This window comes from Gymnoscopelus microlampas (genome assembly GCF_963454915.1).
Source record: "Gymnoscopelus microlampas genome assembly, chromosome: 6".
Classification (NCBI taxonomy): Eukaryota; Metazoa; Chordata; class Actinopteri; order Myctophiformes; family Myctophidae; genus Gymnoscopelus; species Gymnoscopelus microlampas.
In genome coordinates, this window is record NC_139943.1 from 14,827,703 (window position 1) to 14,854,533 (window position 26,831).

General features: G+C 42.8%; 2 protein-coding genes across 3 annotated transcripts in view; one reads left to right on the forward strand and one right to left on the reverse strand.

Annotated features, from left to right (window-relative positions):
* Positions 1-86: 86 nt before the first annotated feature.
* Positions 87-5,685, reverse strand: ucmab (upper zone of growth plate and cartilage matrix associated b). The gene is made up of 5 exons (XM_084060022.1): positions 5,587-5,685; positions 5,155-5,223; positions 4,959-5,054; positions 1,941-2,039; positions 87-929 (listed from the first exon to the last, which is right to left on the reverse strand). The coding sequence occupies exons 1-5, from the start codon at positions 5,633-5,635 to the stop codon at positions 832-834; spliced, it is 411 nt and encodes a 136-aa protein (XP_083916148.1). The 5' UTR covers positions 5,636-5,685; the 3' UTR covers positions 87-831.
* A 2,375-nt stretch (positions 5,686-8,060) lies between these two features.
* The window catches only part of LOC311048063 (cyclin-dependent kinase 17-like), a 29,354-nt gene continuing 10,583 nt past the window's right edge, over positions 8,061-26,831 (forward strand). The window contains exons 1-4 of one of the 2 annotated variants that reach the window (XM_084061083.1): positions 8,061-8,406; positions 21,693-21,841; positions 24,735-24,896; positions 26,233-26,369. In XM_084061083.1, coding sequence (XP_083917209.1) covers positions 21,715-21,841; positions 24,735-24,896; positions 26,233-26,369 — 426 coding nt within the window. In that variant the 5' untranslated portion in view covers positions 8,061-8,406; positions 21,693-21,714. Of the gene's footprint in view, positions 8,407-11,414; positions 11,574-21,692; positions 21,842-24,734; positions 24,897-26,232; positions 26,370-26,831 lie in introns of those variants that run through there. The other variant, XM_084061082.1, reaches the window with a different exon arrangement.

Sequence of the window (26,831 nt, forward strand, 5' to 3'; positions counted from 1 at the left end):
AAAAGAAAGGAAAAAAAAGTAGTTGCCTAGCAACACAATTCCACTGAAAACTTCTATACATTGGTTAAATATATTTATTTATTTATTTTCGTTAATCAGATATTCTTGTTGGGATCTGAGCCATTAACAAAACATTCTTTGCCATGTAGATAGATATCAAGCAGTTTGTTGTATAGGATGCATATAAAAAAAATACAGTGTATATACGTATATAGATTTAACCACTTAAACCCCATATGGTTGAGAGGAGTCCCTCAGGGCTCTATACTAGTGTATTTTCTGTTTTCTGTTATTGTGGGGAAAGCTCTCTCTGAAAATAGCCGATCGTCAAGCTAGCAACACGTTTAAGTGGTTAAATAGATATTGTAGTAACTAACTTATTAATTAAATGTACAAAATGTTAGTATATAAAAAACATTGCCACGCTCAAACTGCTACACTGCTACCCTGCTAGAAAACACTACAATGCAGGCATTATTATAATATTACATATTACAAGTAGAGGTAAATCCTTTAAGGCACTGTTTCTCAACCAGAGGTGGCCTGGGCTGAAAAGTTATGCGATGTAACAAAAATATTGGGTTTTCTCATATTTTCTTGGGTCTGATTTCACGATCAACACAGAATTCACACACTAAAGTACTCATTCAACTCTGAGAGTGTACAAATGGGTCCATTTGGTTCGATTTGTAGACCCTCTGAGTTAAATCAACACATGGCATTGTACAGTGCAGCCAGGTTCCAGTCTGAAACCAGTTGCGAAGCAAGTCATTCTCATCCTCTGTTGTTCATGGCGTGACGTCTCTCGGTGGGGAGGCAACAGGGCTGATCTCAGATTGATTGCCTGTTGTACTCGTGGGGAGGATGCATTCCGTCATAATGAAACTGCCTCCACTGTTCGGTGCTCTCTCTGGTCCTCTCGTCTTGCTCTGTATGGGTATAGAGTTCAGTGGTGTGACGATGAACGAGGTTAAAACATCAATTACCTCATTCTGCCAAGCTCTGTGGTCTCTGCACCCGTTGTGGCTGGTGTTTACCCGCTGCAGTGATTATCAACCTTTTTAATTTTGAGGACCCCCAGTTTCATATAATAGAGAGAGTGCAATATTATAAATATTTTAGGTGCCTAAAGTCCATATTGACATGCTTTTATCACAGCTGAGACAGAAATTGGCTTTTCTCTTCAGAAATAAATCACGTGTAGTGATTCGCGCCGAGCTGTGATCGAACCTCAGTCTCCCACTCGGCAAACCGATGCACAACCATACCGTGCCAATAGAGCTGAACCCGATTGGCAGAGTTGTTGTGGCCGGGTCTTGTCTGGGGCACTACATCTACCCCCTCAGTTTTTGTGAGCATTTCCTTGTGCTTCACACTACCACACTACACTGTCGGCGTTCATGATATACGCTCAACGAGGCAAGTATTTTCATGTCCCTTACACAAGACAAGAACCTCCTCCAAGTCCTGCCGACTACGCCAGATGTAGTGATTCGCACTCTCAAACCTCTGGATGCAGTTTATTATTCTGTATTTTGAATGAATAAATGTAATTTTGTCCAATCCATATGGTAGAGTATGTTAATACAATACAACTTTAAATTGGGGTGATTGTATTTTGTCTCCCTGCTCATCTATTTAGATCGTGTCAAAGGTCATATCTCACCTAGACACAGGATCTGACACAAATTAATACCTGATGGTCAAGATTCAATTTATCCCCTTTGGGTATAAATTGAATCTTGATCATCAGGTATAAATCAAAGGAAAGTTAAATAGTGCAGCTTTAAGGTTCATCACTGGTGGTAGTTAAGAAAAACACACCAATGCCTACTGTACAAAAAAAATTACCTGCCTGGTCTATCAGTGAGGAGAGATCAGCATTTCTCTTATTAAATGTATGTCCCCGGACCCCACACTGAGAACCAGTTGTGACCTACCGTCATTTTCCTCCTCAGCATAGTTCTCAAACTCGTTCCTCTGCTCCTCGTGGTATTCCCTCTTTCGCTTATCTGCGAGCAGAACCTGCTTCTGCTCAGCTGGAGGAAAGAGGAAAGAGACATATATAGTGACATAAAGAAGCTATACATTTATACCAAAATTATTACTAGAAAAGTGTGCTCCTTGGAGTGCAGATCTCTGCCAGGTTAGGTTACCTACCCAGGGCTGTGTCTGTCAGGACACAAGTAAGCTGCAGGGGGAAATCGAGTTTGTACGACAGATTCACGTTTGTGGTGACCCCAATGGGCAGAAATGTAAGTGCTTTGGAGGCCCCTCAACATGCGATTCCAATTTGTGGATGACTAAATGTTGCGTTCATGTCATGATAATATATGATTTTTTTTCTTTTTTTAAATGTGAATTTTGTGAATGCAAATACAGGCATGGTGTAAAGCAATTACAGGTATGGACTATGACCATCATAGTCCATACCTGTAATTTCTAAGTTGTGAAGAAAACAAAAGTTTCTGCCACAAACAGCGACATTTGGGTGGAAGTAAAACTACTTTTGGCTATGCGTTTACTGTAGGTGCCTCTCAATGTAGATCGGACACTGTGTTGATTATTATTTGTGGCATTTCTTTTGTAAAACAGGCCCCTCAGGCATACAAGACAATCATTGGCAATTACATGATTCTCCCACACAACTATCCTTCTCCGTTCTCTACACTGGCTCCCCGTAGCGGCTCGCATCCAGTTTAAAACCCTGACTGGTTGCCTTGTCGCTCAGTGGTCCTTCTGGCCGATCTACGCGGTCACTGCTTTTTTCTGTTCTGGCCGCACAGTGGTGGAATGAACTCCCCACTGATGTCAGGACAGCAGAGTCACTGCCCATCTTTCGCCGCAGGCTGAAAACCCACCTCTTCAGGAAACACTACACTTCCTCTTCGCATTGCTTCTTGTTGTTAACTAGTTGTACGAACTCTTGTTTTATTGTTTTATTGGATCTTGCTCATTTGATTTTCCTATTTGTCTCATCTAGAAAGTAGGTAGCTGATATATTTTACCTTAGTGCTAGGTATACTCTTAGCTGCTTGTTTTAGAAGAGAATGCACTTATTGTAAGTCACTTTGGATAAAAGCTAAATGACTGTAATGTAATGTAATGTACATGATCAAATTATTCTGGAGGTAATGTGTACCGATTTAAGTGAGTTATGTTCAAAATCTGTATCTGTTGAAGTAATAGCAAAAAGTGGAAACGCAAAGAGGCGGAAAGTGTCTTGCTCATGGACACTTTATCACAGACAGGCCCACAGACATTGCACAGACAGCCTCTCTACCCACTCAGCCAAGGCTGCCCACTCTCAGAATGTACAAATGAAACCAAAAGGACCTCAGTAGTTATACATCATATACATGCAGCTCAGTATCTCAATCATGGAGGTTTATGCAGCAGTAATAACATGAGGCCTCACAATGTTTGGAATGGCCCAAGTCAGGTCATGACCTCTGACCCCTAGCTACTTTGAGAGACAACACAGGCCTGCACATGTGATGAGCTACACTCTCCCGGAATTAACTTTAGGGAATTTGAGTCGCCCAGTTGTAAATTACCAAGTGCTGAAATATGACATTTACAGCTTTGTTTGCTGATGCCTTGTGACGAATAGGCCTATAAGAACAGTCGCCCCCAACCCTACTTGCCCCAGTCAAATCCGGCTGCCTTGGAACGGTCGGCACCAGGTATTCCTAAACTTAACCGCAGTAAAACTATGCCTAAACCTAACCTTATTCCTAAACTTAACCTCAGTAAAACTATTCCTAACCCTAACCTTATTCCTAACCTTAACCTCAGTAAAACTATGCCTAACCCTTATTCCCTAAGGAATAATTTCTGGTGGCGAGCGTTCCGAGAAAGCAATGGGGGGGTGTAGGTTTAGGGACGACCGTTCCGTGACAAGGTTTGACTTTTAAAGGGCTTCTTATGTCCAGAATACAAATGAATAGAGATTGAGTTCTTTGGAAACATTTAAATTTAATTCATAAATGAATTATCCTTTATAGAGTACACATCACTTCTTGTGCAAAGTTCTCATATCTGTGAGGTTGATGTTCATGCAGTGTGCCAATATAACTGGAGTTGCATTTAAAGGTAAGCCACTTGTTAAACCACTTTCCCCTTGTTTATCTCTGATCCCCCTCCCTGCTCTGTATGCCTGTGTGATGGCACATTCCACATTCAGCTCCCAACCACTCTCCCTAACTCCATCGCTGTCTTCCATCTCTTTTTGTCTGTTCTCCATTCTCTCTTAGTTTTTTATCTGTTACTCGTACCTTTAGCAGCCCTCAGCAATTCTTACACAAAGGCCCACAGTACAGTGTTACATAACTGCAATTCAAAACAGCTCTCTTGGCATCCTGTCTCACCTTGCTGTCAACAGAACAGTCAGTGACGTTGCATTGCACTTGTATGGGAACTGCAAACATCAGGCAATATGTGAATTTTCTCAACATGTTCCAGTATACATATACAGTATTTAAAAAAAGCAAAAGAAACTCTTTCCACAACTAAACCGAGCTGTAGTAGATGTGGCTATGTGTGTGTGTGCTCCATGTTGGCCTGTGGCTCCTGATCCAACTTCCAGCATACTAGCCAGTATGCTGTATGACTCCATCTGCTTGGGGGAGGTCTGGCAAGGCACACCACTACCTGAGGTGTCCAGGCCACAAATAACAAATAGCTTCTGGCTGCTGCCTTCATCACAGTCAATACAAGCTCCAGCCAGCCATAAAATGTTCCCTACTGTCCATTCAGTCAAGCACTAGCTACTTGAATCACCTCCAATTATGATAAAAACAGAATGACCTTAGTAATAGCACAGCAGTAAAAACTAGAGATTAAACTCCAAATAAACTACCCACCAGTTTGACAAAGTGCTGATGTAGTCATTACCACATACACACACTCCACCTCGGCTGACCGAACCCCAGTCCAAACAACCACAAAAACCTCACCGTCAATCTCATCTTGAGACTTCGCACCCCTTCTGGTGCGGCGTCTGAAGAAGTCTGAGGCGTCAGCCTCCTGCATGAAGATCCTGTTTAGCGAGCCTGTGATGGAAACAGAGGGAGGTTTAGCTCATGAGATGATGGATGGAGAGTGGATGTTTTTATTTCAGATGTAGGGATGGGAACAGAACTTTATCCTCACCTCGGGAGTCCGTAGCCTTAGCTGTGTCCTTACCATCAGGGACAGCTGCAGCATCCGTCTCTTGAGACACTGCGTCAGAGGAGAAGTCAGTGTGAAATAGAATGCACTCCAATGCTTTGTTCTCCGAGAAATACTTAAAACTTGGAACACTAACACAGAAACACAGCCTGTACCATTTCCCTATTTATCCACACACACACGCACACGCACACGCACGCGCACGCACACACACACACACACACACACACACACACACACACACACACACACACACACACACACACACACACACACACACACACACACACACACACACACAAACACAAACACAAACACAAACACATGCACATGCAACATATTCCTCAAATACCTATCCACGCTCCTGAAAGGTGAATTGCCCCCAAATCCCACAGTCCCTTGCATTAGACTCACAGGACAGTGCGAGGAGGACAGCGAGTAGGGCTGCATGTGTCCAGGACATGTTTGGTTCTGTCTCTGTTGAGCTGTTGAGGGAAATGAGAGAGGGGTAGAGCAAAAGGTGACTGAGATGTTTTGGCAGAGCGTATCCCAGGGGGGTGGGGGGCTTGGAGGAAGGGCATCAGCTAGAATCTATGGATTATTGGCCAAAAGAGGGAGGTGCATAACAGACCTGATAAGGTGGACACTGCACACACAAACAAGAATAAATGAGTACCGCGTCAAAGTGAAGGGATTGTACTTCATTAAAAGGAAAACTGTAGCCTGTGTTTGCATGATGATCTTTTTTTAATTGGATTTCCCTGTGTTTCCTCAGTCAGTTTTGGCTGCATTTCATATGGCTGAATACCTAATGCTTCTTAGATGGTCTCCAACTCCATATGTGGAAATATGTAGTATTCACCCCTGTTCAGATATCATATCATACCAGGTTTGAAGCACTCAACGTGGACTCAAAGCTGACTTCAGTCACAGTAACCTGTGACTTGTGGTTTGAATTGGATTTGTGAATTTGGACAGGACTCAGACATAGAGGTTGTTTCATTTGGACTTGAACTTGGACTTTTTAACTGTTAGAGTACAAGTTTTATAAATTAATTAATAATACAAATACGCATATAATTCCATGAGGCATGTGATTTCAATACCATCCCTGGGACCAACCAATAGGGAACAGCATTGACAAGATTACAAGTGTGGGGGAAATCAGGGAATTGGCATAACAACTAAATTGGGGGAAAAAAGGAGAAGAATTGGCACACAAAAATGCAGCTATTATACGGTATACTCAAAGTATTGTGTGGACTAGTGCTATAATTCACTTTCAGAATTGGTTTCACCAGTCACGCACAAGTTATTCACAAAGAATTTGGACTGTCAATTGGGTGACTTGCACTATTAGTGCTGTAGACTTTATTTAACCACTTGAATCCTGGTGTCCCCATTCTGGGCATGTCATAATAGGTTAACATGCGAGATGAAAACGCATTGTGAGCTTGTAGATCGGCTATTTTCTGGGTAAGGATTTGGTGTAGGAAAAAAGGAGCGGGCCAAGAAGGATAGAGCCCTGGGCCCTGGGGGACCCGGGACCCCGGTCAATATATAGGGTATTAGTGGTTAAATGACTTGATTACAACACTCACATAGACCTATGAGAACATGTTTTGTTGTTTAGGGGGTGGTGGGGTAACTGGGATCTCTGCATGGGAAGGAAAATTCACACGCCCCAGGTGTAGATTGTTCCTCAGGCAAATGTGTATTTCATACCAAGGCCTATCAGACATAATGTATGTCCTGGATCGGTGTGACAGAAAGCAATTGAAAGCACAAAGTCAGACAGTGCTGCTTGCCAAAGTAAGTCTCCTTCCAGATGCAACTGGAAATGAGCCGCTGAACAAGGCTACTCTCTCTGCTCAGCAGAACTCCTGCTGGAAAGTATGCACCTCTCTGTTTGCTCAAGTCATTTCTCCCCACCTGAATGGACAGGCCCCAGAAAAGACTGAATGTGTAAAACTGTTGTAGAGAGAGAGAGAGAGAGAGAGAGAGAGAGAGAGAGAGAGAGAGAGAGAGAGAGAGAGAGAGAGAGAGAGAGAGAGAGAGAGAGAGAGAGAGCTCTCCAGGATGTTGGGATTGTAGCTCAATGAGTGAGTGAAAATAAATTGGAGGGACAGTTTGTGAATATTCATGAGTAGGTTATATTTTTTTGCTGGTACCGTTTTATAAGAAAACCCAGAAACTAACAACATGCGTAATGACGACCAAAGACTAGATGAAAAACGTGTTTAAACGTACTTATTGCAGGGTTTTGTGCAACATTATTTTGGGGTTTGCAATTGCAACCGGTTGTTATGTGTGTTTTGGAAATATAGCTCAAAGACAGCAACATAATAACCTCCAGAAGAAACCACTGTGGGGCGACATTTGATCATATTTTATCCTCATAACGGACCAGGGGTGGCGCTGTTTCCCCACTAACCGCCCTATAGTCGGAACAGTCTGAATGTATTTTTCGATGACACGGCGGTGTGGTGGTCAGTGTTGCCATGTCCGCTTATTATAAGCGACTTTGGGCTTGTTCTTCTGTAAAGTTGCTTGTAAATATTATGGTAGTTGCGGGTTGCGTTTTTTGGGGGGGGACTGGTTTCTAACGTGTACTTGCTTATTTAGGCTTGCTTCCACATGTTTTTTTAATAATTATTTAAACCAGTGGTTCTCAAATATTTTCATGAAAGGGTTTTGTGCCCAGGGAGATTTGTGTTGTTAGAAAAAAATCTAAATATTCCATATTTTATTTCAATAGTTTTTGAAAATAGCGGATGCATATCGGTGTAAAAGTACTCATGTGGCCTAGTTTCTTCTTTTGGGCTTGTTTTCCTAGACCTGGTTGCTTGTTTCTCTCACAAAACCTGGCAACACTGTGTGGTGGCAGCAGTAGGACACACAACAGCTCGTCCCACCACAACGATCATCAATCCTCACCATCGTCTGTCACGTTGAGTATGTTTCTCCTCTAAAAGCTTAACGCCACTGGTTTGTCATCGTCTGGAGTGTAACTTATAGGTGACGAATAGTCATGTTGGGCGCCACGTACCCGCGGATATTATAGGCGACAACAACGACCGAGGCAAGAAGAAACTAAACACATCGAAAAACAACAAAGCATTCCTTTTTTTCTCTCCTCCACGGTCGGTGGAATTTAAAGACGTCGGCATCCGGCCTGAAGAGAGGCTCCGAGGTCGGGGATCCCTCGGGTCGGAACAACGTACACCGTTTCTGGTGAGTGGGAAATGATCGAGCCAGTGGCCCAGCGCATTAGAAGGAGTTCTCCTTATAGCGCTATGTTACTCTTGAGCTGTTGCCCGCACACCCCCGGTAGCGCAGCCTCTCGTCTGTAGTAAAAAATAAAAGATACACTTTCGCTACTCACCAAAACAAAGACGGGTTTATGGTGTTGAAAGTCTTACTTTCCCTAGTGGGAACACTCGGAGGCCCCCACCTCACGTCTAAAATACACTTTTTGTCCAGAAAAGAAAATAATTCACCCGAAGGAAACATGTTTTTAAGTTACTCCACTGCGCCCCCTACAGGTCCGGTCAATGGATTTTTTCTATTGACACATTTTTTTCCTTCCGGTGAAATATTTTCTTTTATGGTCAAAAAGTGTATTTTAGACGTGAGGTGGGGGGCTCTGGGTGTTCCCACTAAGGAAAGTAGCCTTTCAACATCTTAAAACCGTCTTTGTTTTGGTGAGTAGCAAAAGTGTATTTTAAATTTTTACTACAGATGAGATGCTGCGCTCCCGCGGTTGTGCGGGCAACGAATAGAAAGTTAAGGAGAACTCCTTCTAACGCTATGGACCAGAGCTAGAAATGATCTAGAATTTGTGTCGGTGCTTTAACATTACAGCAGAAAAACAAAGTGGACGGTGGAGCAGAGGCAGAGCACCAGTGTTGCCAGGTTTTGTGGGGGAAATAAGCAACAAGGTCTAGGAACGAGCCCAAAAGAAGCAACTATAGGCCACATCTTGAGCACTTTAAACCTATATGCAAAATACAAGCTCACAACGCGTTGCAATGCAATGCGTTGTGAGCTTGTAGAGCTGCTGTTTTCCCCCAAGAAATATTGAAAAAAATGTGGAATGATAAAAAACTAAATTTTAACCACAAATCTTGTATGGTGGTCCCTGGTATAAAATATTTTCAGATGGTGGTCTGTGGACAATTACATATTAATGTGGGGGTCCTTGACATGAAAATGTTTAAGAACCACTGGTTTAAACAACATTACACAGCAAGCCCAAAAATAAAAAAAAACTACACTTTAGAAACAAGCCAAAAAAGCCCGCAACTACCAATATTGTAAGCAACTTTACAGAAAAACAAGCCCAAAGTCGCTTATACCAAGTGGACATGGCAACACTGAACACTGCCGGCTACTAGTTGTAGCACCGTTCGTTGACAGAACTAACATTGTTATCGCCGCTGCATTGTCACAAAATGGGGTAACAATGTAGCAATGTTTACTCCACACCGCGCACCGTGCGTGAATGCAGGCATTCGTGTGCGTGCCTGTGTGTGAGAGTGTGTGCTTGGTTGGTTGGTATTCACTTTGGGCTTCTTGTCCCGCTTGCCAAAGAATGGTTCCTGTTTATAAATAAACATGTCGCTAAACACCAACCGCCTGCAAGCTGATTTGCTCTAATTTAAATGTCAACAACATAGAGCAGGGTTTATTCAAACTTTTTCATCTTATGGACCTGCACTTTCATTATGCCATAGGGTAGACCCTTATTATATGAAAATATGTTTGGTTTAAATAAATAACATATTAAATTGTTTAAATGTTGTTGTTGTCCTGTCCATGACCATGATGAATGCAATCATGGGGCGGTATTAAAACACTGTTCTAACCATACGTTATTCTAACGTATGGTTAGAATAGTCACTCATTGAATAATTTGAAGTGATTGGAAAATGGTGACAGCCCACGCCACCCTCCAAGGAACCCTGGGGCCTGGGCGTTCTGTAACCCCTTTGAAAACCACTGGATAGATAGATGATGGTCGAGTTTCAGCAGAAACAATCAGTCACAAGTTAAAGTGACTGATTGCTTTTTATGTATAAGACTACAACATAATTTTCAGATTGTCAAAACTGTTTGAAAAGAAGGGGCTTGTGCTGTGCATGTATCAACTTGCATGGCTGATAACCTGCCCAAGATTTTACTGACCCATTTTTAAGATGTTTCCCTTATTTCCTGTTCCCATTATTCAAAACATGGCAAGCAGTGCCAAGCTCATGATACATCATCCTTGAGAATGAGGCCATTTAATCCACTGTAATCAACCCCCCTGTGGGACGATGTGGAGCATGTTTTGAGGAGTGCTGCTGGTATTTGCAGTTTCAAGGAATCTCAAGAGGCAGCCTTCATGGAATTCCTGTCCCCCTGCTGTCTGCAAAGTGACTGGAGTTAAAGTGTGTGTGTGTGTGTGTGTGTGTGTGTGTGTGTGTGTGTGTGTTTTAGGTCTAGAAAATATACATTGTTCTGGAAAAGTGTTTAGTAGAGCCCGACGATGCCAGATTTTGGGTCCGATCATCGATGCCCATCCCACTTTGGGAGAGTCCTAGACCACTACTGTTTTGACCAACATTTTGTCCAAAAGATTTTCTAGTCCATTTTAAAAAAACGGATAAACTATAAATAGCTATAAGGAATTGCCAATCTACAAGCTCAAAACACATGGCAATGCAACATGTTGTGAGCCGTATACGTTGCTGTTTTTGAAACATTTTCGCCTAAAATGATTGGGACATGTCGACTGCATAATTGCAGATAGTGAGGTAATCAAAAAAAGTAAAATAATGGCTGATATATTGGTTGGGATGTAGTGTTGTACAGTATTACTGAGGAGGAGAAAGAAGAAGAGTGTGTATGAAATTCACTTTAGTTTGTGAATGTAGCCTGTAGCTCATGGTGGCTCACTGACAACATCATTGATGTTGTCATGTTATAATGGCCACAATCTTACTGGGTTAATTCAGGGCCCTGGCTAGCGAGATGTACAATTAGCCTGTAAACTTATCTTGCGCCGTTTATAGCAGGGTGAGTCGCGGTCGAGTGGTTGGGAGGCGAGGTGACTTTCTCTCATTTCCTGTGTGGAAGTTACAGCAACTTACACAACCTTGCTTGCTTGATGTGACATTGCTTGAGGAAATACAGTAAGCAGCTTGAGGTGCCGTGGTACCTGGTAAGGAGTGAGGAGATCGTTGGTGGTACTGGTACCGTGGTAGTGTCTGTTGGTGTGTGCTGGTTTGACGTGGGATGGTTCCCTTGGTGAGGACCTTGGGGATGGTGGTAGCAGGGAAACATGACACGCCGTGAAACAGCTGTAGCCACACGGCAGTGATCCCCATGAGGGCCAGTGCAGATCATATTATGGTTGGGTATGTATTTGAGTGAGAGAGTGTGTGTGTGTGTGTGTGTGTGTGTGTGTGTGTGTGTGTGTACGTGTAAGCATACTTAAGAATAGATTAGTTTTTTGTGTGAGACTGCCATAGAACAAACATAGACACATGCACAGGATTGTACCACACTCAGTGAGAGGCTTACCTATATAAAGTCACTTTTCCATTGCATGGCACCTGGCTCGACTCGTCTCTACTCGCCTTTTTTGGCATTCCTTTTAGGCAAAAGTACCTGACACTTGGTACTTCTTTGGTATCTCCTTCGATGTTCCAAGTTAGCTGAGGAGATGCCAAAAGGTGACAAAACACGGCTCACTACTACTAAGTAGCCGGAGACACATATTGTCACCTAGCGTATTGGGTCAAAATGGGTTCCCCATACATGGAAGGCCCCTCATACCGTTAACTAACTTTTAGAATAGTCATCCATACTGTTTTGGCTTATTTTTCATCTAAAATTTACAAAAAGATGTTTTTTTGTTTGTTGTTTGTTTTTTTGACTATACATAAAGAGAGATAATTTACAGACAGCACTAGCGTTTAAATGAAGCATTATTTAGTACGCTCCTATGCAGGAGTTTGGACGTCGCTATGACGACCAGCTACGTGGGGGGGCGGGGGGCGGGGGGGGGGTACTACTATCTGAAGTGAAGTTAGTTGAGTCAAGTTGAGATGTTTACATTTATGGAAATTCTGGTGTTATAGCAGCTATAGCAGTGAGATTGAAACACAGGACAAGTATAGGAAAGAAGAACAATGCCTAGATGATACACCATAGAACGACGGTGTTGCTTGCCGACAACAAGATCAGCAAGCGAGTCGCGGCAGTCATGCGATGAAGTATAAATTGATTAATTGAAAGTATAAGAGTAAGGGCAATAATGCACCTACATTCTGTAAGTGCTAGACTGAGTTATTTTTTACTTTAATATGTGTGAAGAATAAATTATGATCAGTGTAAATAGTTTGTGCGTGTGTGAGTATGTTCTGGGTTCATGCTGAAGCAGCAGGCCATGGACAGCTGGCTGAAGGTTAATATGTCACCTCTCCCTGGGGAGCAGCTGCTATGTGACTATATCACAGTCACCACCACTCCTGTCTATACATAGAGAGCCATGAATACAAACTATTTCTCTTTCGCTACTGTTAACACAAGGAATCTGGCACCAGCTTTTAATTCTATACCATGAATACAGTTGCCCTAGACAACAAATGCTGGCGCTATGTAGAAAAATTGAGCAGCCTCCACACCCCGAAACTCCTTCAGTCTTTAACTGGAAGTGTCCCCTTTGCTAAAGTCACCCAGCAGTCGTCGCGGGGCCAGCTGGATATGAACCTGTTTGATTGAGTCATACAGTACTGCCTTATTACTCACTTAAAATGTCTGGATCATTTACTCCTTTTAATGTCTGAAAGAAACAGGTGATGGACAAATACTGCCTATTTTACCCTCACACTCAGCACATATGTCTTTAAAGCATTCAGATTGTGTGTCTGTTATTCACTTCATAAGTCTCCATCCAAAGTACTAGGCTATTTCTGTAATAGCATAGCTAGGCATATTAGAGATGCTCTGAAATAATTACTTGGTAATTATGAGCTTACCAGTTACATAAAAAAGATTCAAAGTCCCATTTGTGGCTTGTTTATTAGTAGAATATGATTGGAAACCCTGACTCAAAATATTTTTGTAACCAATTAATCTGAGTGGATACATGCTCACGTAGACCAGAAATGATTGCGGTCTCTCTTAATAACAATATTATTTCTCTCCTGAAATTCAAACATTCTCACCACTCAGGCCTTTGCAAATGTACATCCTGGTTTCCCAAGCGCAATTCACTAACTTAGAGCCCTGTGGTGAAACGCAGACTTTCAGTGGATGAATATTTTGCATAGTCCCTGACTGTGTGAGTCCTGTAAAAGCTACAGAGTAGTTCTTGTGTTTGCTGTTAGATATGGGTACTGATACTCTTGATAACCCAGCTTGTCCTGCCACCCGGCCTCAGATAAGCGGTGTGGCCTGTTGCTCCTGTTGACAGCCAATAAAAGGCCTTCGGGAAAGATGAGGCTTGCTGGTGTGGAGGATGATCAGAGGCCTGTTGTTTCTATTGACAACTTTGACCATGGAGTCCCTATTTTTGGCATGTCACAAATTGTGATTTTTTCGGCCTCAAATTTAAAAGAATTTCAAAAATGTAAAATTTCTTTCGATAATAGAAGGCCTGCAAGCTTGCAACGCATGGTGAACTTGTAGATTGGCTATTTTTGCTGTTCGTCGTATGACAAAGTATATTGGGCACTTATATAGTGTATACTTTGTTGTCCGGGGTCTTTCAGGGCTATGTATTTGGTCCCCTCCTTTTTCTCCCACCGAAAATAGCCCATCTACAAGCAAAATCTTTGGGAATGTGTCACATTCTCAGATTATCTGCCTATTTTGTCATTCACAGAATAGAGATGCGGGGGTTCATGTGGTTAAGTGGTTTTAACAGCCAAAGGCTCCCAGGAACGTCAAGGCCTGCTGGTGAGGAATGATCAGATATGGGTGAAGAGAAAGGGAGGGAGGCGCGGATGATAATCGCTGTTCTCTGTGATGCTAATACCCGGCACACAAACAAAGACCAGGTAACTTCACTCCAGATCAGTTGAGCCCTTTTCCCGGGTCATTATCCTCATAATGAACCTGTCTGTGTATAAAGACCCCACCGCCTTTTATCTAGGCTGTGTAAGAGCACGTCCCTCCCGCTGTCTGCCTGTCCTGATAACATCAGACGGTATTCCTTGATCTCTCAGTTGTCTGTACCAGAGAGCCAACAGTGTGTCTGTTTGGCAGAGCGGTAATAATTCATGTCAGTCTTCTATCCCGTACACAGTGTTGTCATGTTAAGGATAAGCAGTGCGCTGGAGTTACAGCTCTCGTTCAGATGCCTGATTTGATTCTGAGTTGCAACATTTTCATTTATACAAAAAACTGTTCAACTGTTTTGTCCTATTAAAATGTCTCCCCTATTTAATTGTGGACAGTTCCCCCATTAGTAGTCCTTGTCACTGGCCTCCTGTACTGGTCTGGGGAGGGTAGCCAACCACGTGTCTCCTCCGATACACACATGGAGATGCCAGGTAGCCGCTTCTTTTCACCTGACTGTGAGGAGTTTCACAGAGAGGTTCTGCTCCCTTCTGAACAAGCACCCTGCACCCGGACCAACCTGTAGGAGTCAGTCTGTAATGCAATGACCGAACACCCTCCCCTGGCCCCAGGCCCACCCAGATTGACAGCTTGCCCCACTGTATGAGATCCATGAAATTCCACCTGGCAGAGTTGCGTTGCGACTGCAGCATGGCAGCCGCAGCTGATCATGGCCCGCTCGAGAGTCTGGTAGACGATGCTTGTGATTCCATCAGATGCATTTTCAGACGTGTCCCAGAAGCGGCGAGCACGCATGATCCGCTGCCCCTGGTCTATTCTTTCTGCGTGCTGCTCATGGAAAGCAGCCAAAAATCATATGGACATCATCCACCAAAAATAGCCGATATGCAAAGTTTCTGTTATTTTCAGGGAATGTTTGCCGCAGAATAGTTCATGTGGTTAAGCCCTATTGAATAAAAAAAAAAAGTCACACAATAGCTCTGATATATCAACAAAAGCGTATCAGTTGGGCTCTAAAAAGGAGAATCGTGGGTGTTACTACTAGGTCACAGGGAGAGCTTATACAGGGAAAGAGAGGAGCAGCCGGGGCCTTGTCAGTCAAGCTGCTGTAACCATAGCAGCAGTGTTAATCAGCGTCAAGTCTTATTGTCACAGAGATCTGTGGCCGTGCGTCACTCATCGGCTCCGGGCCTGCTGTTGGCCTCAGTCTCTGGCGAAGGTGTCTGCTGTCGATGCACGCACGTAACCTAATCAAAAGACGGTTAATCAAAAAATATTTCCAAATCGCAGAGGCTGCAATTAATTGCGTAAGAGAGGGGTCAACATGTACTTTTAAACAAGGTAGACACATTCTAGTGTTTTATGACATATCAAGTACAATATTCATTCCCCCTTTAAATTTATACTAAAAGGACCATAGGTGTTTACGTGTTTAGCTCACTGTTAAGTTTTCCTTACCTTCCAAGAAGCCATTGGTTTCCATTAATTTCTGTATATATGCAAATCAACAGTGACTTAAAACATGCTTGAGATAGGCAATCCAACACAGTGAACTTCACAAGTATATCAACTTTATTTTGGTTGAAGATACATTATTGTTGCATTTTAAGTAAGTGTTTTCATCATGGTGACGTGAATATTAGCTGTAGGGGCAGATCATTTAAAAGGTAACTTATCACCTGGAAGTTAGACCTACAATATAGGGAGAAAATGTAATTATTCAAAATACCTTTATTTGGAAAGTCGGTAGTAATATAAAGTGTTGAGGAATTCTAGATCTTTCAGGAATGGATGTTATGGCTAACAGCGTCAGAGACAGAGACACTAACTTTATACTACGTTTAATACATGATATCATGGGAGAAGTACATTAACCACATTATATACTTTGTTGACCAGGGTTACTCAGGGGTCTATACTTGGCCCCCTCCATTCTTCCCTCTACACCAAATCTCATCTTTGAAAATAGCTGATCTACAAGCTTCGCATTGTGAGCTCGTAGATCGGCTATTTTTGCCGTCTGTTCTCTTATTATACCATGCTCAGAATAGGAAAGCTAGGGTTCATTTTAGTGTTGTGTAGCCAGAAGATCTGAGATCTCCTCCTACTGTTATGTCTGGCTAAATTCAGTGCGTGGGCTTGATTTGCAGAGAAAGCCGATTCTAACAAACCTACGCCCACTGCTTTGAAAACCAATCCTAATACCTTACTGATTCGTAGGGCTGTCACTATTACAAATTTAAGTTGATGATTAATTGCCACTCAAATTATTGCGATTTACGATTTAATTGTGTTTTTGGCATTGAACATTGGAAAATAATTTCTGCCTTTTATGCTTTGTAATAAAAAATTGCACAGGGCAGATATGACCAATCATTTAAATATATAAAAATATCCCCCCCCCCCCCCTACGAGACTCGGATACATCTTTTAAAGCGATCGGGGGATCGATCATACTGGAGATGAATATTCTATGATTTTTCAAAGGTTGGTGAAAACACTAGAAAATCGCTGGCAGTGGCAGAGCAAATTATGTTTTATTTCTGGCAGTCAAAAGAAATTGAACACTTCAATCCAAGTGACACAGATGACAAGTGTGAAAGGAAAGGTGAGAAGAGAACAGAAGAAGGATGGAAAGAGAGCAACGGAAGAGGAAAGAACAGCCGACAGTGATGGATCTGTTGCACCTCACTATTCAAGAGCCAATCTTTCCTTTAAGCCTCACCTGCCTCTCGGTATGGGGGAAGCATGCCTAATTGCTGCCCTGCACAGGTCAGCTCGACCCAGCACACTACGGCCTCCTCGATTTTTTTTGTCTTAATTTCTTTAATACAGGAAACTGGCTTTCTGCTGCACACAATGGTGGCCTTTATGTAAGCCTCCCATTATGGAGCCAGCTCCTTCACTCATGTCCTCATTGTCTTGGCCAGGGTGAGAAGGCTGCTCTTTAGAAAAGCAAGGCTGAGCTCACCCTTGAGTCATGCCAACAATTGCACTTGTTCACTCTCTCTTTGTCTCACTCTCTCTTTTTATTTCTTTTTTCTTTTTTTATGATTTATAATTTTATTGAGAAAATAGAAAATTTCTCCTTTTCTTTTTTTTTTACACAAACACAAAACTAAACAGAACACGCTTGACAAAACACACTCTCTCTCTCTTAACCCCTCTCATTCATTCATTTTTCTAAATGGCGGTAGTGTCTGGGGTTCACCAGGAGGTCTTCGTCTTCCTGTGTGGGTCCAGAGACTCCAGACTGGTAGAATTATTACTTATACGTAGGTAAGACCCTACTGTCGAATTGTCATGTTGTTCACCCTTTTGATTATGTCCTGACTTATGACAATCTGTCATGATGGCACAGGCCTGGTATTTATTGTTTTCAGTACAGCTTCATCCTACGGATGGATGAATGTTGTTTGCAAAATGATTATTTATTTATTTATTTTTCATCAGAGCGGTGAGGTCAGAGCTTCTCTCTACTTTTGTATGATATTGATAGCCTAAACTTGAATTTGAATTTGATAGTAGTTATTCATTTCTATTGCTTGCTGGATATTAAGACTCATACTTTTGGAATTTCGCTGTATTTTTTCACATTTGTTAATTAAAAGTCGGGCTCTCGTCTGTCTCTCTCTCTCTCTTGCTCACTCTCTCTCCCCCCTCTCTCTCTGTCAAACACGTTACTTGGCTTCCACTGTATTTTAAGCTGAAATACAGGCTACTGGTGCAACATTTCACTTGATGTTGTCCAATAAGAATTTATAATCTCAACCAGACAACTGGTGGTGTCTACCGTATTAACAGGAAGATAGCGCCGAGGGGAAACGGTGAAATCAGCATGGGCAGTGCAGTCGGGCACCATGGCCACTGTGGCCTTTAGGGCATGTCATTTTTCGAGGGGCACACGGCCAAAGAGAGGGGAAACGACATGGCCGTCGTGAAATTCCTGCCCTGGTGGTCATGTAAAAAGTGTCTCGGATACCATTTGCCTCAATATCCTGATTGATCCTGAACTCCTTGACAGTGCTGGAGGTGATGATGATGATGATGATGATAATGATGATGGTGGCAGATTGGTAGCGATTGGTCCACTACGCTGAAATGAGACAGTTCCAGGGATGATGAATTCTGCAGAGACAGGCGGCCACAGTGGAGCGCTAACCTGGCTTCCTGTGCTGCAGGGTGTGTGTGTGTGTGTGTGTGTGCGTGTGTGTGTGTGTGTGCGCTTTCTCTCATCCGCCATGCTGATGCCCCTGCCCTGTCCATTGTTAGCATACAGTCCGCTCAGGGCTACAACGGGGAAGAGGACAGCATATACAGTATGTGGGCTAAAGATGCCCACTGGCATCACATAACATCAGCATCCATGGGGTCCACCCCCCTGCCTACTATCTCCCTCCCCATTTTCCCCTGCTATCTTCTGCTTACTGTCCCTGTGAGGCAGGCTGACCAGGAAATTGAAATTTAGCATACAGCTGGAGCATGATGCGGGAGTTGTGATGCGCAGCAACCGCTGGTTTGGAGGGGATGGAGAACAGGGTGGGGGTGGGGGGGAGTTGTGGATGAACGCCACGGGGGATTGGAGTTGGGTATGACCTCTATAGGGTATTGGATGGGAGATCAAAAATCTGCATGTTGTTTTCCGCCTTGCTCTGCATTTTCAGCACGGGGGAAAAAAGCAGCGGGGTTGCTGTGGCAACAAATCCCTAATGGACGAGTTTGGGACCCACCCTCCGACATCACCTCCCCACACACACCCACCACCCCTTCTTGGCTGTTTCCCAGAGGAGCTCAGAGCTCCGACCTTCCCCTCTCAGGGGAGCATGGTTCGGGTTGGGGACAGGGATCATGTCCAAGCAAAGCTCCACACTCCCAAGTCCTAGAGCCAGGGGATTGAGCCTATGAGAGTACCCATAAACCCTCTCCTTTTACCCTCCAATGCTGCCATAATGTTTCCATTTTCTAGAGAGCACATTATGGGAATTTATGTACACTGAGAGTTGTGTATAAGCTCATAATCCCTGCCATCTACGTATAAAGGATATGCAATTTACATGTATTTCCTTCCAAACATGACATATGGCATACTTATATTAATTCATGTCCTCTTCCGACAGAGAGAGGTAATGGCAAATGTAACACCCGTGTTTGTCAGAAACTACATTTTTGAAGCTTAAATAAGTCTGCCCCACCGCCCCACCCCCTTTCTGTAAATATTTAGATTATTTATTTTAGTGTTGTTGATATGTAATATAAATATCTCAAATAGAAGAGTTAGGAGACCACGTGACGTCCAACCACCACAATTGTGTCTGTTATACTGTATTAACATAATAGTTATTCTGTTACCAATACCAGTTTCGGAAATACCTCCAATACTGCCTAAAATGCTTGTATCGTTATCAGCGAGTACACTAGTCTATGCACCGTTGTGGTACTACGTAATTTATTATCACGTGATGATATCTCATCTACGCTAAACAATTATTGTTTGTTTTGAATGTTTGCTTTTTAATTTGATGTTGCATTATTGTTTTATACCGTTACTGTACTATGTTAAGTCTTATTTTACTAAATTATGCCTGCATTTTTACAACTTATTAAAGGAATTGTTATTTATTTGTAGATTTATTTATAACACACTGATACTATTTTGATCTTCACCAAGTTCAGGTATCGCTATTGCTCTACCCTACAGGAGAATGCAAGGTCACAGAGGGTTGTTCAGTAGAACTGTGTTGTCCATACTGGTGCCTCAATGTACTTTGTGGCTGAACTGACTTGACTTGCAACTGTTTCAAGTGCTGAGTTATTGCACTGTCTTTTTCCAGTACCATGAATAACTAGATTGAATGTCTTTGATCATTTTGATTGCCTGATGAGTGATGACTAACTTATCGTAGAACGGAACCGCAGCACAATATACTGTTTAGCTCAAGAGTCGATGAGTAATACTTGCTTAACTACATTTGGCACAGTTTTTTGGTTCTTCCTGCTATTGTCCCAACTCGCCATGGTCTTGTGTCATGGCTGACGTGTACCACTGGCTGCAGTTCAGTTTATGAGTGATGACTAGGAGACGAAGGCTGCCGGTGGAGATCCGTTGACAGGCAGCTCTAGCCCTCAGGGACTGTTAGTCATGTGGCTTCATGCTTTGCTCTTACTCACAGAGAGAGACAGTCAGGCACATGTCCATGTCTGCACTAGTAGTGGAATTAAGACGGCTCCATTGAGGTCGCAGGGAGAGTAGAGCTGGGCAATATGGATTTTTAGAATCATATACTGTACCTTTGTCGATATTGTGAGGATGACGTATTTGTGTTTTCACAAAACATTTACATAAAGCAATCTTTGATAAATAACGAATAGTGATGCCCACGTGGGAAAAGGCAAATGATAGCAGCTAGAACACATAATGTAAGTTCAGAAAATCACGACTGTATAATGCACTTATTCCATATCATGAAATTTAAAATATCCAAAATCCCAGAAGACTATATCTAATCCCATTATCATGATATTGATTTAATATCCATACATTGCCCTGTCCCAGTGGATTGGTTACACATAATATGGGCATTCTCTTATTTGTCATTTAACATTCATCCTCTCTCTCTCACTGACTCACTCACTCATTATCTCTCTCTTCCCTTTTCTCTGTGACTGCGTATGGAATGTGTGTTGTGAACTGGATGTTGTCCGAGCTAGTCCTGTTCCATTCAGCCACAAATCCCCTGGTTTAGGATTTGCTTTTACAGTCCGGTGTGTTCAGGACCATACTCCCGAACCCACGGGTAGGAATCTCTCCCCACCTTGTCCCAAGTTTCCCAGAACTGTAAAGTAACAGCTCCCGCATTCGCTGAGTCACAATTGGCATTGGTGTGCTGATCTTTGCTTGTCACCACTTCTTTGCCTTGTGAACTAACCATGTCTGCTCCACAGACACTTGCGTCTTGATGTGGGATTAGGAAACACAGCCCGAGGCGGTCGGTTGAGGTGTACTCTTTCATATTTTCTTCCATTGAAAGTGGTTTTGATATTACCTATTAATTCGGCAACATGTCATGGCCTGCAAAGTCCCACTCATGATTGTTTTCACATAGTGGGAATTTTCTCGGAAACTCACAACTGCTGGTATTATAGGACAGGTGGCAAGTGACAAAACTGTTATGTAAATATACATACACTGAGCTGTGTGACTCTGTAAGATATTTTCACACTGGGGTCTTATCAATAGAGGTCCCGCCCCCTCTAAAACTGTGTGTTTGTGTGCGATTTTTTTTTTATTATTATTTTTTTTTTACAACTTTATTTTACAGTTTTTATGTTACATACACGTATATACACGTACAAATGTATGGCATTTTATAGCGATTTATTTAATTTCTGTACATTTATTTCGTTATTATTAGTATTTCACTCTTTTACCCCATTACTCTGTACCACAGGCCTCCCCTTCCTGAGAGCTCCATGGAAAAGATGAAGAGGTTCAAGCGGCGTCTCTCGCTGACGCTAAGGGGAAGCCACACCATCGATGAGTCGCTCTCTGAGCTGGCTGAGCAGATGACCATCGAGGAGAACGGCCTGAAGGACAGCGGTGAGTGAGCGACCTGCATCTCACCTGTCACCACGAGTGTATTCATGACCAAGTTCAGACATACACGTTTGAACAATACAACCACCCCCCTACATACATACATACATACACACACACACACACACACACACACACACACAGATGCACACGCACAGCACACTTCCCTTCCCATGCAGATGGTACTGTTCATTACATCGCTCAGTGGGAGGCATTTGAAAACTGTGACCTATTAAGGCTTCAGAACAAAGCTAGGGTTGCGTGGCTGCTTATCTTTTCTTCGCTGATATTCAGCAGAACTGCGGGTGCGAGGGAGGGAGCGTGCCTTGGTACTCTGCTTCAGTGTTGCTATGGTGTTTGGGGTCTGGAAACATTCCAGAGTTTCCATGACATTGCCTCAGCTACTTGTGGACTATGTGGAACCAGGCGGGTATCTTGATGCATTTCTCTCTCTCTCTGTGTCTCTCTCGCTCCGTGCTCTCCCCCTTCTTCACACAGAGCCCCAGCCTCTTTCAAACCGTGCTCCAGCTTGTTGTTCCCCTCCCGGATTTTTCCAAAGGACAACGCTTTGTTTTGTGTTTTTTTTTCCTTCTCCAGCCAATCGGCTCATCCAAGTTTTTTTTTATCCCCTCCCTCACAACGTACTTCCTGTGAGAACTAACTGGGGTTTGTAAAAAGCTTTTTGTCTGGTGATTAACACCAGGTTTGGCCAGAGTGTTCTGTGCTTGGTGCGAGGGGACAGAGAAGCATAGTGCGCGTGAATGTGTGCGTGCAGGACATTTCAGCAGTCTGTGTGTGTAACAGACTGTAAATGGGGAGAGAGGAGGCAAACTGGAGTAGCCAGATGAGATGGGATCTGAACTCGGCGATTGTGGATGTATTTTCGTCCAAATCTTATTATGTAACAAAAGACACACACACACACACACACACACACACACACACACACACACACACACACACACACACACACACACACACACACACACACACACACACACACACGGGCCAGCAGCTGCAGAGATGAGAGGTGGCGTCATGATCCGGATTTGCATTGTGTGCCTGTGTATATGTTTTAATACGTTTGTATGGAAATATTGTGTCTATTTTTACTGGACTGTGTCCAGCCTGTAATAATCGATGTCAGTAGTTTACTCCCCAGTGACAATCACTGCTTGTGCTGCAAATACCAGTATTTTCTCGTTCTGCTTGATAATGTTGGAAAGCTTTTCATATTTTACCTGGTCAGTTGATGGCCCATATCAAGTAACTGGACAGAGAGTTGCCAGGTTGCCAGAAAGTTGCAACAGACAAAACATAGACAGGGTATATTTACCTCTTTGTGATTATTTTTTATCTCAATTAAGCACGTAGGCATTTTGTTTGTCTGCTTGTACTGTAGTGTAGTGTTTGTCTAAATGTCTGATAAAAAAAAACAAAAACATAAAAAGACAGGGCGCTGGAATGCACTCAATTGATCTGCTTTTGTGATTTGATTAACTTCCCAGTGGTGTTAGTAAAATGTTGAATCAGTCCTGCCCAGCGTGGTCATGGTGACAGACATGTATGGCCACGGTGAAAGCGTGTGGGCCTGTGTGGTCATAGATGGATAGACCTTTATTGATCCTGTGTCATAGAAGCACCACAATAGGTCCTGTGTCATAGAAGCACCACAATAGGTACTAGGCCTGTCACAATTATTACATAATCGTCTTATCGCAATTATTTGAGATAATAATAATCAGCATAGTTGTTTCCATGTTGAGAAATGTTCACACATTTTCAAATATAAAAAAATTGGAGAAATAACAGATCTACAAGCTTACAACGCGCATTATTTATTTGTTTTATCTGCCCTGTGCAATTTTTGATTACGAAGCCTAAAAGGCAAACAGATTTTTTTTATGACCATGTTCAACGGCAAACACAGTTAAATCGTTTATCGCAATTATTTGAGTGACGATTAATCGTCAACTTAAATTTGTAATCGTGGCAGCCCTAACAATAGGTAACACAGGACAGATAGAAGTAGAGAGCTGCAAGAGTAAAAATAATACGAAAGGAGCAAACGGGATCTGACCTACAGGGAGTTAGAAATAAGGTACCAAAAAAACTCAAAAGGAGGTCAGGTTGCCTCCATAAATCTACATTATTTAACACAGCTTAATGTTAGAGCATCTTTCTCGATCTCAATTTTAGAACGAGCATTAAATTCAAATGAGAAGTCGAGTTGAAAGTACTTTTGTTAGTATGTAGTTGTCATTGGAAAGATACATGCTTTCTTATCGATTCACTATTGAAAGCATGACTCAGCTTCCAGTTTAACAGTCCTGCCAACAGAACAGAGATTAGATCACAAATAAAGCTTCCATCCCACAATGGTGTTTGTCAACAGAAACTGATCTTTAAGCTAACAAACCATCACACACCATTGTTGTACTACGGAGTGTAAAAAAATCAGGCTTAACCACTCAAACCTTATATACTTTGTTGACCGGGGTACTGGCGGGGTCTATACTTGGTCCCCTTCTTCTTTCCCTCAATACCAAATCTCCACCGATTGTCTGACTATTTTAGCTGAATGTTCACCTATTATGACATGGCCAGAATAGGGGCGCTATAGGGTTCATGTGGTTCAGAAGAAATCTTGGCTGGCTGTGTCCAGGCCAGGCTTTGGTTGAAGAACTAGGCATGCCTGGTCTTGCCTGCATTTGTAAGAGCATCACACAATGTCTGTAGTGATGTCTTTATTTTTAGAAATAAGTGAGTCTGTCGATCAATGGATAAGCTTCTGCCAACACAACTCCATTCTTCAGAGTGTCTGTAGAGTTTCCATACTCCTATCAACCGTGTTTGTTCTTATATAAACAAAGCTGTTGTTTTTGCCCCTCTACAGAACCCATAGTGAGGAACGGCCGCCCTCCATCAGCCCACAGTGTCCACTCCTTCCTGCACCAGTACACAGGCTCCTTTAAGAAGCCACCGATGAGGCGACCACAGAGTGTCATCGGAGGTGGTCTGGGTTCCCTGGTCATGCCCCGCAATGGCAGTCGCCTTGGTGAGAGACACACACACACACGCACATGCACACACTTAACTTGATTGTTTTCTATAACTAAAATGATTGACCGGTAGATTCGGTCTGGACCAAACTAGTCTTGTGTTGCCAGATGCTCGGACATTGGACATTCTGCCACTGCCCCAATATTAAGGACCGCCCTAAAGTCTTTGTAAAGTCTTTGTATTGGTTTGGTTCATCTCAAAATTGTTTCCACTCAGTGTAGATGTCACCAGATGTATCGGACATCTCCCATCGTCTGGCTACGCTAGACTAGGGCCAAATCTACAAGTTACTTCAAATCCAAAAGGAGATTTGAATGGAGTCTCTGCCTATTTGAAGATATGAAAAACACCTGTTTATAGTCTAAAGTTTCCTTTGAAGCCAGTTTTAAATCTTTCTCTTTTTCTGTCACTCATTTCGCTTTTACCCATATCAATAGAACCTTACTTACACATCATATAGAATAAAACATACAAAATAAAACCACTGTCAGGGGCCCATCTTGTCACATACACACTTACATGTTGACTCAGCCACTTCAGTGTTAGATTCGGTCACACATTAAACAGCTCGTTAGCAAATGTTCTTTTAACTAACATGCCTTCTTAAAACAATGGTAGCTCTGTAGGACAACCACAGAGATTTCCCTTCCAGTTCAATATCCATGATACTCCACCTCTATACAAACAACTACTGCATGACTCGGTGCTTGATAAGAGTAGCTGCCATTAAAAATGTCACAGAGAATGTTATTGTTTCCGTTTCTCTTTGTTGATGTCATCAGCTGGTGCTGAGCAAGCAGCCGCTCCCTGGACTGGTTTCCACTGGAATGCCCTTTCTCAAGCCCAATTTATACTTCGTTGTACGACGGCGTTGTGTGCTGAAAATAGCTGATCTACAGGTCTACAATGTGTCGCATTAGCGACGGCAAAAATAGCTGATCTACAAGTTCACAACACATCGCTAATGTGCCATGTTGTGGGCTTGGGGGCATGTTGTGGGTAGATCATCTATTTTAGGCTCGCGACCTGATGAACATGCATTGACATCGAAACGTTGTCACGTTATTTGCCTGCACCCTGTAAATAAAAAAAGGCTTTATTTGTCTGAGTTTGCTCCAGTGCTGTCCTTCTTCTCTATATAAACACTCTTTATCCCTTCACTTTACCCCTCTGAAGCTTAATTCCTCTGTAGTACAACAGTGACTACGAGTCAAACAAAGGCTGTACAAGTTAACAACGTGTTGCGATGCGTTATATTGCAGATCAGTTGTTTTTGGCAACGACACCTTTGTACAATGGATTGTAAATTAAGATTATCTGTCTCCTTCCAGATATCGTCCACGAGAACTTGAAGATGGGTTCAGATGGAGAGAGTGACCAGGCGTCAGGGACCTCGTCAGATGAGGTGCAGTCACCCACAGGGGTTTGTCTGAGGAACAGAGGCAACCGATCTCGCATCTCAGCGGAGGTGAGACACCCCCCCCCTCTTCCTTCATGACGTTTAGATTTTTTTATGGGACATGAGTCAGCGATCACGTTTGGGCCGGCACAGGAAGTCAAGAGGTTTATTGTTTATTTAGATCCTCATTAGCTGCCACATATGGCAACAACTGGGGTCTGTGTAATGATTCACATGACACGACAGATTTATTCATGAAAGCATGTCACTGGCTATATTAATCAGGAGTGCCTCTTCAGCCTCCACTTTGAACCAAATTAGTCTGACGTTTTACTTTGCCTCTGATGAACCCACCTCAGATAGAACGGTGAGCTGGAGGGACCATTTGACAATGGGCCTTTTCCTCAGGAAGTCCTATTTGATCATGTGTGTGTGCATGCGGCCTCTGAGTGTGGGCGTCTTCTTCAAAGCTTGCAAACACATGAGGAAGTTCTTTACCGGCCACAGGATCGTAACATGTGTCTTTCTCGC